Raw genomic sequence first — 13,711 nt, 5'->3', positions numbered from 1 at the left:
CACCTGTGGCAATAGGTGTGAAAAGACCCTGTATTCAAAGAAAAAAGCTAATTATTACTGAGTAACATATATAAAATGGTAGAATTTACTTAGAAAAACTGGAGCACAGATTTCTTGGATGGGCTGCTCTGTATAATTAACTGCACAGCAGGCTCTATTATTTGTCAGATAATTCCATTAAAAATGCTCCAAATGGCACCGAGAGAGTTGAGAGGTCAAGTGCAGTGGATTGAATTAGTGGATGTAAAGCCGAGCTGATAGCTTTCAGCCGCAGACACCTGTGTCAGCACACCTGTAAAAGTGGCCACACCTCAAACAATGCATAACTTTAAGCCTTAGAACAGGGGTGTCAAACTCCAGGCCTCGAGGGCCGGTGTCCTGCAGGTTTTAGATAACACCCTGGGTCAGCACACCTGAATCAAATGATCAGTTTATTACCAGGCTTCTGGAGAACTTCAAGATAAGTTGAGGAGGTAATTTAGCCATTTAAATCAGCTGTGTTGGATCAAGGACTCATCTAAAACCTGCAGGACACCGGCCCTCGAGGCCTGAAGTTCGACACCTGTGCCTCAGAATAATTTAAATTTATTAGTTATTTTTAAAAAACCCTTCATAACACAAATTTTTGCACTAGGATATAAACATGTTTGTTTTTTTCTGCTTTAAATTTGTTCCTTGTAACACTTAATTTGTGGGGACTATTCAAGGAACTGCGGTAGTTCTGGCTTCAGTTTCAGTCCCTGAGTTTGAGCATTAAAACCTAACAAAGCTTATTATATCTCATCAGTCAAAGGGTTAGGGCAGGCCTACATGATACTCCATTGTGGACGCAGACTGTAGAAGCCCCGACAGCCAAGTAGTCATTCCTGCTATGCTTCTTCGATGTCCGCCAGCTGGATCGCATGCATAGTTGGTGCATTCTAATGTAAATTCTCTATGGACGAGTCTTTAAAAAAAAGGCTGGCCTTCGAACATCTGCACAGACCCTTGAACTCCGTTTGATGACAGAGTTTGCAACACTGAGACCCGAGTGCAGCTGAGCAGACTCACGAACACGGAAAGTATATAACCACAGCCTAATCCAGTAGCAGCTGTAAAATGCTATATGAAAACCTTTCTGCCTTCTTCTCCATAGGTTAATAGGGTCTTGAAACCTATATTGGATTTTTTTCTGGTGTACACTTTATAAGGTCCTACTCTGCCTCCATTCATTGTACCATTCAAATATCATTCAACTATTCCAATACAGTTGAGCCTCTCCCCTTGGGCTTACAGGCTACCATGAATGGTGTCAAATTTTCACATTGAATTTGTCATTGCTTTTGTTGCAGCATGTATTCACACGAGGAGCGGATAAGTGGTTCAGAAGAATATTGGTTTGGTCAGCTTTGGCCATTTATTTGGCTGAGACGGCAGCTCTGCAGTGGCTGAGTGGCGGCAGCGTCAGTCTTTTGTGAGCGCGGCGCATTGACTGACAGGCACCGCTGATTGGAATTGACGTGGCGACGAGATGTGTGTCAGTGCTCTGACTGCTCATCTCACCGGGCACCCAAAGATGGCCGCAGCCACCGCCATGCTGCCACCACCGCTCCAAGATGGGTGTCACCATGATTAAATCTGCCCTCAAACACAGGCTGAATGAGAGCAACTTGATGTATATGTGTGTGTGTGTGTGTGTACGTGGGAGTGCATGTGTGGGTGTACACGGGTCCCTCAATGTCCAGACTGTATTGCAATAGTGTTTACCTCTGACTCTCTCCTCCACCCACTCATCAGTCACTCCTCACCAACTCATCTCTGCGCTCCCGCCTCTCCTGTGAACCTACTCTCAAAGCAAAACAACCGCCTGCAGTGACAGCTGCACAAGTGCTGGGCCTGCATGGCTAAGATCAGATCTCTTTCCTGCTTCTGAGGAGAAAATGATGATAGTTTTCTTTTTTGCATTTGTTTTCGTTTTAACATACAGATCACATAAAAGAAACTGAAAGCAGGTAACTCACCGGTTTCCTCCTTGAATTGTCTTTTACAATCAAAATTTTGTCATGCTTCACAGAGGCATTCCTGTGACCAGTCAGCCATTAAAAAGTCATCTTGAAATTATTTTAACTCTTTTGACCTTTATTTAAGGCCTCCTTAATACTCAGCTATAAATTACCGAGTGAGATGCTGAATAATTTTGCTGGCTTTAAATGATGATTTACAGATGAAGGACCCACTGACCAGGAAATCCACACTGGTGCCGTTGTCTGAAATAGCAATTTGGCTGATAGATGATACCAATATTTTTTTTTGTTTACCAGTTTTTGGTTATTTATTTATATATTCCATTTTTTTTGCGCCAGGGAAACAAAGAAATTTTGCATCAAAGCCACTATGAGATACTTTATCAAAGTAATTTTACTCAGGACAGGTCAGAATGAATGTGGTTTATAGGGATGCACCGCTGGGTATCTCTGTAAACAACATGCATAGCACAGATAATTATCAGCCACAGCCACGGGTAAATGTCACCTTATTTCCAGAGTGGTAGTCAACAAGTACACCCTAAAATAGTATTACCTGCAGACTGGGAGAAGTCAGTCCACTAAAACCAGTGTTTGGAAATGTAAAAAAAAAAATCCTCAAACAATCACTGGGGGTTATATACTGAATATATGTTATAAACCTGTATCTCAGGAAAGAATAATATCGATCATATTTTGGCTTATCTCCTGTATCAGCTCCAAGGAGCAAATATTTGTCACATATCCAGCAGATTCTTCCGGAAATTCTGGTGACAAGTGGTGCTGTGGTGGTAGTGGGCTTCCCACTGTTTTGTTCTAATAAGCATGGAGCGGGACCGGGGTTGTTGTGACATCCTGTCAGCCTGTGGGCTGGACTGGAGCTCAGTGAGCAGCACAGTAGGATGGACTCCCTCTGATTGTGCGCTGACCTTTGCATCATGGGGAAGATGACAGGTAATTTAGAGGCCTCAGGGACTGTGGAACCATACATTTTCTGTCCCCAAACCACCCCCAGCGACGACCACATTCACCTTGAGATGGAGGCGGCGCATCCGTGAATACACACATGCACACACTAACTCAGAGAGAATGAAATGGCACGCTGCTCACACGGAGGCACAGATGCATATGCAGACATGCTCCAAGCATTCACACATTTATTTGCACACTCTCCGCGTTGACACCCGCCCAACACCCCCATCATTGTCGCACACTCTAATCACCTGCATCATCACAACCCATCCTCAAACAACCAAATCACAGGGGGTGGCAAACTGGTAAGGCAGAGGGGGGAAACGATGATTTAGTGTGATAATTGCATAATCACCAGTTGTGATAATTGTAATTGATGACTGCATAATTGCTAATTGCGCTCTTTATGGGAACCTCTCTTTTCTGTTGTCTCTCGGTCTCTCTCTCTCAGCATTGCTCAGTAGCCCTTCACGCTGCCTCCTCTACTTCATTCTTGACTTGTTCTCCTTTATTTATTCCTCTCTCTTCAGCACATGCTAGCTATTTCTCACATACACACATAGACACTCACTAGTGGGCACTGTAAGTATTCTCAAAGGCTTATCAGTAAGTATTTCCCAGCAGCCTTGTCCCAGAGGCTGTGCTCTGCCCACTCCGCTGCTGCGTGAAGAGTTATGGAGGAGCGTTAACAGGTTTCCTTTGTCTCTCTTTTGCTGCTCTGCCTCAGGCTTTATTCCTCTTTGGAAAATCAACCTGCGGCCAAGCCCATTCCCTTGGTAGCCATATCCTTAATCATGAAATGGGTGAAAACAAAGAAAGAAATGTGAGCCAAACCCAGGGCAAGAGCCATATCACACAGCCAAAAGAGGAGAAGTGATCTGGTAGTTATAGACCTACCTTGAGCTGCACCTGTTCTTACAGCGCATGTCCTGGTTTTTGGCAAGCTGTTGTCATCCTGAGACCAACAACATGCCCGGAATAACTGCCTCAGACCAAAAACAAAAAAAGAAGGACAAAGAAAAACAAGCTATCCGGTACTTAAGAGCAGTGTGAAGGTTTTTTCTCCACGTTGCTGCTACAGCTTTACTAATATCATAAGAGCACACGTTTCGGCAGTTTGTGTGTGTGTGTGTGTGTGTGTGTGTGTGTGTGTGTGTGTGTGTGTTAACACAATGCCAAGGAGGAAAACATCAGTTTAAATGAGCAACTGTGGCTGCCATTCAAAATCTTGGAAGGGTTATAAGGCCATTTCCAGACAAGTTGCAGTCCTGGGCACCTCCAATGAGAGATGATTCACAAGTGGTAAACCTTCAAGGCAGATGCCAATCTTTACAGGAGTGAATGTTCCAGCAAATTCACCCCAAGATTAAACCATGCAGTGCTGAGAAAAACTAAATAAACCCCAAACATTACATCTCACACTTACATCCCAGGCCTCGGTTAGCGTGTTAAAATTCATAACATTACAATTAAAAAGAGGATGAACAATTATGGCTTTGTGCTTAGTAGTAGTAGCAGCTACTTTTGGCTGTTCCCTTAATCACAATTGGCGACCACAGCTGTAGCTCTCTGCATATCTGGCAGATTTTTATGCCAGCTTCACTTCCTGATGTGGCCCCCAAGAGATTTGTCTGCTCCCAGGATTGAATCGGGGTCTTTAACTTGTTAGACAAATGCGTAAATCATACACTATGGAGCCACTTGCCAGGAGAAAGTCTCTTCTCACTAAAACGACATGGCATCATATCTTAGGTTTATAAAGTTGCATTTGAACAAACCGTGACACTTCTGGAAAAATGTCCTTCGGACAGACGAGGCCAAAGTGGAGATGTTCGGCTTTAATGCACAGTTCCAGGTTTAGTGAAAAGCACATGCAGAATATTAGCACAAAGAGCTCATACCAACTGTCAACCACAGTGGTGATGATTTGGGCTTGTTTGGCAGCAACAGGAACTGGGCACCTTGCAGTCATTGAGTCCACCGTGAACTTGTCTGTATACCAAAGTATTCTTGGGTCAAATGTAAGCCATCTGTCTGACAGATCGAGCTTGGCTGACAGTAGGTTATGCAACAGGACAACAGCAGCAAAAGAAAAGAATCAAAATGATCTCAAATCTCCACAGCATTTTAGCGTTGATTAAATCAAACAGAAAATGATCAACCACCATTTCATCATGTTATTTCTGATTCTATAAGCTACTGAATAATGGTTCTGTAGTTTTTCCACAAACTGCTTCTGCATGTTGGCTTAGTTTTTAGTATATAAACGATGATGTGGTGTAATGTCAAATGAGCTGTTGTTCATGTGAGTTTGCATATAAATAATTGTAAGATTTGGTAAGGACGTAACATTTTTTTGTTTATGTCCTGGTATGCACAACCATAGTATTAAGAGGGTTTTTTACTGTATATTTAAGTTGAAAAGAATGTGATTCATATGGATATTTAAAGTATACGAGCAAAATATATATTTTGATTTAACAAAGCAGAATTTTTAGTTACATAATACAGTAGTGACATATCTGGCAGTTTAATATCTAGGCTAAAACTTAGGTAACAATAAAAATGCACATGCTAGCAAGTTACAAAGCAAAGTTAAATGAGCAGCATAAATACAGATATTTGACTCAAAAATAATTTTGAGTCAAATAAAATTTATCTCTATATGTAAAGGATGCTGGAAAAAGTTTGGTTTAGCTAACAAAGCAGATACTTAGCTGTATTATTCATATTTATACTCCTAACGTTTCTCAAATGTCCTAATGCATTCCTAAACATAGCAAGTTGTCCATAATACTGTTGTGTTTGTCACTATCCAGGACTTCAGGATAATCCTGGGCAGGTTTTTCTGGTAATATTTGCCTAGCTCATCTGTGCAAGCTAATGTTTTATGGTATAACAATGCAAATGCATGAAGTAATTCCACATTTTAGTATCATCAAAGAGTAGTCAACATAATAATACTGGAGTAGCAGACTGTGAACTAAAGCTGGAACTGGATCTTTGTGATGTCATCATAAACATTGATCGGCTGAGGTACTTGTTATCCCAGGGGTATCATACAAATGTTGGTCCCTGTGCACCAGCTTCATCTGCTCATATCAGTTAGACTTGTGGCTCAAAAATCCCACGTGCTTGACTGGAGGTGGATTATCGGGGTCCAGAGGATGACTCTGTGATCATGCACGACACCACAAAGTGCTTCGATGACAGGAAAGGCAGATTTGGGTGGGGGTGTCTTTACGCAGAGCGGGCACTAACGTGAGAAGGCATCAGACGGGCGTGTGATTGATGTCTTTGCTAGCGTCTGTAGGCAGGTTAATGGTGTGATTGTGAAGGTAATCTCCGTGTTCTCTCATTAAAGGATGATGGAGGGCCAGCAGACCCTGGAAGATGGAGCCCTGGCTGGTGACTTCACAAGGAGCTCAGGCTTTTTACATATGCAGTTGGGAGCCTCATTTGATGTATATGCTTTGAGGAAGGCACGCCAGCCAGCAGACTGTCAGTGAAAAGTTGATGACTAGCTGTGGGATCAGCCACCCTGCTGTAGTGGCCATGTAGATGAGGTGTAAGCTCAGGTTGGTGATAGTTTGTCTTGGTGTCACAGAGTGGTGTTGTTGGTTTGCTCATTGTCACGCTGAAGAGAGGAGAAGGAGTCTTTGTAGTTACTGGCTCAAAAACAAGCTCTGGGTCACCAAACTGCTCCTCCTCGGGAAGCAAACATAAAAACAGTGTCTCATCATTGGGAATAAAGCCCACCTCAGCTGAAGCAGCTCAGTTGTTGATGTACTCATAAGCAAAAGATAAAGCCGGAACGTTATTTATGGTGCCATTGAGCTTCACGCATTTTCACTGTTTGTGCACCAACATGCCAACATTAATGTCATGTTCCAAAGGGACAGGGGAGACGGGTGACTGGGGGAGGAGGGGGGCAAATGGAGGGTGGTGGGATGGTTAAATATGGGTAGAGCGGAGTGAAACAGAACAGCATAGTGTAGCAGGCAGCTGACTGAGAGCGGCAGACTATTGCATCTGTATTGATTGGGCTCCAGCCTTTTCCATTTTCCATGAACTCCTCGGAGCTGCTCCAAGTGGGAGTGATGGGGGGGATTTGCCTGATCTTTATGATATTTCTTTAAACATGATGCTGTCGTTATGCCTCCCTGGGGAAGACACCAGCCATTTCCAGTAAATCAAAGGCTCTGCGTCCCTCGCTGTTTTCCACACACCTTATTTATAACCCCACTAAACCGCCCCCAACACATTGCCACCATTCTCATAAGTGTTTTCTGCCTTTGCAAAATGAATGTTTTCTTTTTTTTTTCCCCCTTCGAGTGCAGCCGTGCTGATGAGGAGGGGCCCCGGCTTAGCCATACTGCACACTTGACCCACTGTTGTGGAGTCCATTGAGCCAATTCGACAGAGTCTGTAATCAACAGTGACAGAAATGACACGGACAATAGATGACAATAATTTGAATTCTATCTGCTTTTGGAGTGGGGGGCCATTTGAACAAGCCTGATCTGATTTACTGTTGCATGAGGACATGGAGAGGCAGATTCTGACTTACGAAAACAGGCCTGAGGTCTTAGCGGGAGCTGGGAGCAGAGTAACCCACATATCCACTAGTGCAGGTGCCCTCTCCATGGGGCCAGGTGGTGGCTAATTCACTTTCTTTGTCCCTCCTAATGAATCGTTAATTGGTTTGCATCACCCGCAGCGCCAAGGATAGCAGGTGCTGAGTGCTGCTGGTGATGGAGGCCACTGGCAAGTCTCCTCGCACACACCAGCACCTACATTTAACAGGCCAAATGTCACCTCGCAACATGTAGCATCTTGGCAGTGAAACAGCAAGGACGTGGTCGTAGTTTATACCTTGTTTCTCTAGTTGTCGCAGATTATGTGCAGTAGAAGCCACGCAGCATTTTTCTGGTATGCACATATAAAAGAGAAGCAGGAATGTTTGATTTATCGGCAGGATGCTGTGAGGCTGACCTTTGCTCTCGCTACCATTCATTTATTGCGAGCAATAGGAGAGTTTGCATGCTTTCTGCTCTGTGTAAAAGCGTCAATTTAATGCCTGCAGTGCAAATATTCTGTGCATTGTGAGTTAGGCGTGTGCCAGGATCGTATCAGTCCGTGTTTTCCTTAATGGCATCTTCTCCCCTGCAGGTGGTTGCTCTGAACAAGCGCAGTAAGGAGGCAGAGTCTGCGTTCCTGGGAATCTACAAACAGCTTATCGAGGCCCCAGGTGAGTCTCCCACTAAGACCTGAGATGTGCATCTTCACAAACAACAGCGGCGGCAGCAGCATAAACACCGGTGTTACTCCTAGAATTATCTCTCTCCCTTCCAAGATCCCTCCCCAGAGATCAATTCCCTATCACTGGACCAGGCCTCTAAGTGTACACGCAGAGACATATCATGCATATGTGAAGCAAAAAAGTAATTTTCTAACCATAGACAGATATGGTGGAACAGTATATGATACAAGATGCATAAAACCCTATAGCCTGTGGCTCTTATCTGTTTTTCAAAGTCTACGCTCTCAGAGTGGTTTCCAAAACTCTGCGTGAGGCCACTTCAAAACCCAGCACTGGTCCTTGAGTGTAGCCTGGCTGAGGAGCGAACACATCCTTGAGGAGCTTTGCTGTTGATTGTGGAGGGCCAATTAAAATCCCAACTGAAGTCTGGCTCTGTGCAGAACGCAGGTCTGATGAGGCCAATGGGGGGAAAAAGGGGGGAAAGACAGTAAGTTAGAGCGGAGGAAAGACATATTGCGTGTTTATTTAGTTGTTATTTCAATGCCACGCAGGGCACATGTACTGTATTGCTCTTTGTTGCAGGAGACGGCAGCAAAACGCAGCCCAATCTCAGTCTAGATCAGAGAAACACTTGTGGCAGGAGTAGAGAATGCTGTTTACAGATTCAATGAATACAAGATAAAAGTCTGCGTCAGAGAAATAGCGACGGCGGCAACTGACTTTTAAAGGTCTCCATTTTTCCTTGAAGTCCCCTGCTTGATATTGCACCACCACACACATGCACACACCCACACACATACACTCTCACACACTTTGAATGGAGTTATTTCCTTGATAAAAGATAGCTTTCTTTGAAGATGTATTCAGTTTGATTTTCTGACCTATACCTTTTATATCGAGGCCTTAATTCAAGCCCAGGAGGGTCTTGTGAGATATATATTGTCACAAAACTCTCTCAAGTAGCAAATAGAGTCAACTAAGAGTTATGTTATGTTCAAGAACAAAGACTGATAAATTAAAACCAAAAAAACCAAAAAACATCCAACACCTGCTGTTAAGAAAAAGCATTCGTTTGCAGGGTAACGACTATTTTTTTCTCTCCGTGTTTCTTTATATCGAGTGTATTTATTCACCCCGCCTGTGGTCATTATATCGAGTATGCAGGAGTAGACATTCCTATATCAGGTTACATCAGGTGACGTAGCGCAGCCAACCTCCTACCTCCATTTGACCTTACATTTACAAAGGGAGTCTGTTTCACTGTAGCACTGCGACTCATACAGAGTGAAGCGAGTTGTTTTCACTCTCAGCACTCAGCAAAGGTCAGGGAGTTAGCTATGGTACTGAACACCATGAGGCAGTCATTGCTTGTAACTCCACGGGAGCATGATTTAATACTGTAATAACTACTCAATGAAAACTGTAATAACAGCGTAATGATAAACCAGAGATCCTTACGTTTAGTGCAACATTGATTTTTATTACTCAGCTGAGCAGAGGTGACAAAATTACCGAACGAAGCTGACAGAAAAACTACTACTTGCTTTTTTGAACTTAAAAGTAATTTTTAAGAAGAATTTCCACAATTTGGATTACATACTATATGTACTACTAGTATTACTATCAAAGAGCATTAAATTGTCATTTTCAGACAATACAAATTAATATTACATTACTCTCAAATTAAGGTGTAGCCTCCTCAGTATTCATTAAAGGTCTTCCTTTTTTACAATCTTAAAAGCATCACTCTGCACACGACTGTCTGCACCTGCACTTGTCTACCACAGTGACAGTCACCGTGCTACCCACTGCACTCATGGTGTCACAGCTTTGCTTTTTTAACTTGTAGGTAAATAAAACACTGAGCAATTAGCAATTAAGGTACTAATTGAGGCAAAATCAAAAGAGCACTACTTAAAAAATAAACAATTTTGAAATATCTGTCAAATATCAATTCGGGAAAGCTCTGTATGCTCATCTGTTTCTCTGTTATTCACCACAATAACCTTGCCATGGCGGATGTCATTTGGATGACTCCTTTTCATATTTTGGTGTATTGCTTTTGTTATTGCCTGGTCTGTGAGTAGCAACATACATGCACACAGAGCCACAGTTTTTATTTGGCTAGCTTTGTGAGGACAGCCTCGTACCTCTAAGTTTAACAGTTGAACATAACTGGCAAGACTGCACTCGAACCAAATTTTAACTTTCCCTTTAAAATTAAGCTCTTAAAGTTGTCTGGATGCTCCAGCTCGCTGTCTTCCCATTCTGCACAGCTACGTTTTTAACAGGCACAGTCACATAACTGTTCTCAGTAACATCTGACACGTTTATAGGACATCTGTAAATTGTAACTATGACCAAAGGAAGCTAGGTTACACTGAATACACAGGCTTTTTAAAGGAGAATTAAATAACTTAATTGGAACCTCCCTCTAATCATTTTTTTGCTCCACTTGCCACTCATAAAATATTACATTATCCTGTAATGATGTGACCAGGGTCTCCATGTCTGTCTGCTAGAATGTCTCACTCTGCAGTTGCCTACTCACTGTCACATGGTGTGGTTTGATCTCAGCAGCCAAACAACAGTCAGAGCACTGAGTGCTTATGTTTTTGGGCCTTCCAGTATCTGCCATCTGTGAGAAGGGCCTACAGTATCCTGTGCGTGTTTGTCACTGTACATCTTGCTGCTTGTGTCCAAGGTCAACCCCCCCCCCCCTCCCCGCCCACCTCTCGCTAGAATGGATGACTCCAGGTACACCGGAGGACAGTCATTTGGCTGTGGCCCCACTTCATTTCTCTCTGCCCCTCAAACACAACAGTGAGCTTTCCCACCATTCCCCCAACAAACGCTACAGCTCATGTATTTTTAATCTTTTGACAGATGCAATTATTCTTTACACGCCGTGCTCGTTAATCTTAATGCAGTTATTACTATTCATTGCAGGACGTTTTTCCCCTCCTATTATTTTATTTGAAAGTGCCTCTCCCTCAGTGTGTGTGTGTGTGTGTGTGCGTCCGTGTGCACGCTCAGTGTGCGCCAGCACCAAGCCTGTGGTCCAATCAGAGCGGGCCGACAGCGGAGTTATTGAATGCAAGAGGAGAACAAGGAAAGAAGGGGGGAGGGGCCCCCTAGTGCAGAGGCTCAATAAGTGACCTGTTGTATATGGATATCATTAACATGTGGTCACATATCAGTTATTCACTTTGCCACGCACGCTATCGGCTCCAAAAAGCCGTATCCATTACAGTTGTGAGATTCCAGCGTGATAATGCTGCGGTTTGTTAATGCTGCTGTTCAGATTGCAACAGTAAACTCAGAGCAGAAATAACTTTTTGATGCGAGTGATTGAAGTGATTTTTTTCGTCTCCTTTCATGAGGCCCCTAAGCCGAGATGTCAATCCGCTGGAGTGTTTCATTAGCGTTCTATATTTTGATTTGCCTGTGACATCTCCCCATGCTGTGCAGTGTAACTCCTACCCAGTCTGGGGCTTGAAAGAGGCCTGTTAACAGTGTTTCCCTAACAATGTTTATATCACCTCCACATGGTTTTGATCAGCGCACATAAACACCTCCTGATCACTGAATGCTGAAAAACAGTGGCAGCTTCTGCCCGAATTCATCGGTTTCCCAGAGATGCTCCCGACTTCGTCTCTGTCTTCTTCTTCCTCGCCTTCTCTCCTGGAGTGTGCGCGTGTGCGTGCGCGTGCCTGCGTGTTCGAGTGGCGTTTGAACGTCTGCGTTTGTTGCCACCTCTGTGAGAGCAAGGAGGCCCTGTCGCCAGGGGCGTAGCCCTGAGACTGACGCTCCAGGTGTTTGCTCTTCCTCTCCTCCTCGCAGTTCACACACTCATCCCTCAGGATCCACCCCGCTCCCCCTCTCCTTTAGAACACATCGCCTTTTATCTGAGCGGGGAGCTCACTGAGACTTTCTGAAGATTCTGATCTGAATACACCCCTCTAAGTGTGTATGTGTGTCTGTGTTGGGGCCTACGGCGTGTCTGATGTGTGTCTATTTATGTGGAAATGTTATGACAACAGCGCTTGCTAGTGGTGACCGCGAGCACTGCAGACGAGAGCCCAGGCACAAGCAGCTTTTTTGCCACATTAAGGCGCGCGTCGTCTCATGTTAGGAGATGCTTGTAAGTGCCTCACATATTCACATCAGATGTTTCCCTCGGCTATGAGATTATCTGAACGCAGCACGCTGACCTTAGTAATTCAGAGTTGTTCAGATGCATAAAGAATAGTTGTCCTTCTTCAACCTCCCATATACAAATGCGAGCACCAGCAAGAGAGGCCTGCAAGGCACGGCGAGCTGGCTTTATTGTAATTGTGCAGCTGAGTACCTACAGTCAGGAGGAGAGCGAAGGAGAAGTGCCTTGTGCATTTGTGGCAGTCCTGTTGGAAAATAAGGGCATATAAAAGCTGATGGAAAAATGAAAGCTCTCTGGGCGGGACGAGATTATGCACAAGTGATTAATAAGAGCAGTAATAAACAAAGGCCCAGGAGATGTTTGAGGTGCTTAATAATGCATTATGTTCATAAAAGAGCCGGGGCCTCTCCAACTGATCCCTGTGGAGTAGGAGACCCCAGAGGGACCAGGAGAGTGTGCTCTTAAAAGACAGCAGCGTGTGTGTGTTTGTGTGCACGTGTGTAGGAATGTATGTGTGTGCGTGCGTGTCTAACCAAAGTATTCAAAAAAATGTTAAAACAATAGGCCGGTATATTTGATGAGGTTAAATCATTGTGATTTGTCTTACAACTCTAATAAAACAAGACTGGGAGGTAGGTGGTTTTATCATTGTCACATTTCCAGTGAAGTTTGGTTTGGATGTTATTGGCACATCTTTTTTTTTTTCACTGCAGCATCTCGTGTTAATTTTAAATGCTGTCTAGCTCTACTCTTTGTTCCAAAGCCCCGGTCTTTGTTCTGAGCTTTAAAATGTCTCGGTATTGATGTCATTCCTTCTTCGTCCTTCAGTCTGTCAAACAAAGACGCAGAACGGCAATGAAAAAGAACAGGTTAAAAAGTTTCTCTTTCAGCTTTGTTTTGTTCGCGCACACAAAAGCCTCCGCTTCCCACAATCATATTTTTTCATTCCACCTTCTATCTTTTTTCATTATTTTTTTATTTATTTATTTTTTATTTTAGCATTTTCTCACTCCTGCCACATCAAGGTAAAGCGAGACTTGGGTTTGCTATCTGAATATCAAATGCTCGTTGGTTTAAAATACGCCACAAAAGGAACAAAGTTATGTTTCTGAATTTGCTGCAAGTGGTTTGTGTTTCTTCTAATCAAAACTAATCCTTGACTGGTTGCGGGAAAGAGGCACCGTTTTATTCGATACATCTTATGTCACGATGCATTGTGTGCGAAGGTGAGAGCGAAGCTTTAGTGTTCTGTCAACCTAGTTTTAATCCTTGACAACAATATTACAGCAGTCTTGCTGTTTGTTGCAGCAGCGC

At 43.6% G+C, this 13,711-nt stretch overlaps 1 protein-coding gene across 4 annotated transcripts in view; it reads left to right on the top strand.

The window, feature by feature from the left end:
- The window catches only part of cux2b (cut-like homeobox 2b), a 95,504-nt gene that overhangs the window by 56,339 nt on the left and 25,454 nt on the right, over positions 1–13,711 (top strand). For all 4 annotated transcript variants that reach the window (XM_005472953.3, XM_019366121.2, XM_025896906.1 and 1 more), the window contains exon 4: positions 8,148–8,226. In XM_005472953.3, coding sequence (XP_005473010.1) covers positions 8,148–8,226 — 79 coding nt within the window. The remainder of the gene's footprint in view (positions 1–8,147; positions 8,227–13,711) is intronic.

The sequence above is a fragment of the Oreochromis niloticus genome, linkage group LG12 (assembly GCF_001858045.2).
Source record: "Oreochromis niloticus isolate F11D_XX linkage group LG12, O_niloticus_UMD_NMBU, whole genome shotgun sequence".
Taxonomy (NCBI): Eukaryota; Metazoa; Chordata; class Actinopteri; order Cichliformes; family Cichlidae; genus Oreochromis; species Oreochromis niloticus.
Note: the sequence above shows the minus strand (reverse complement) of the source record. Positions and strands in the feature narration are given on the sequence as shown.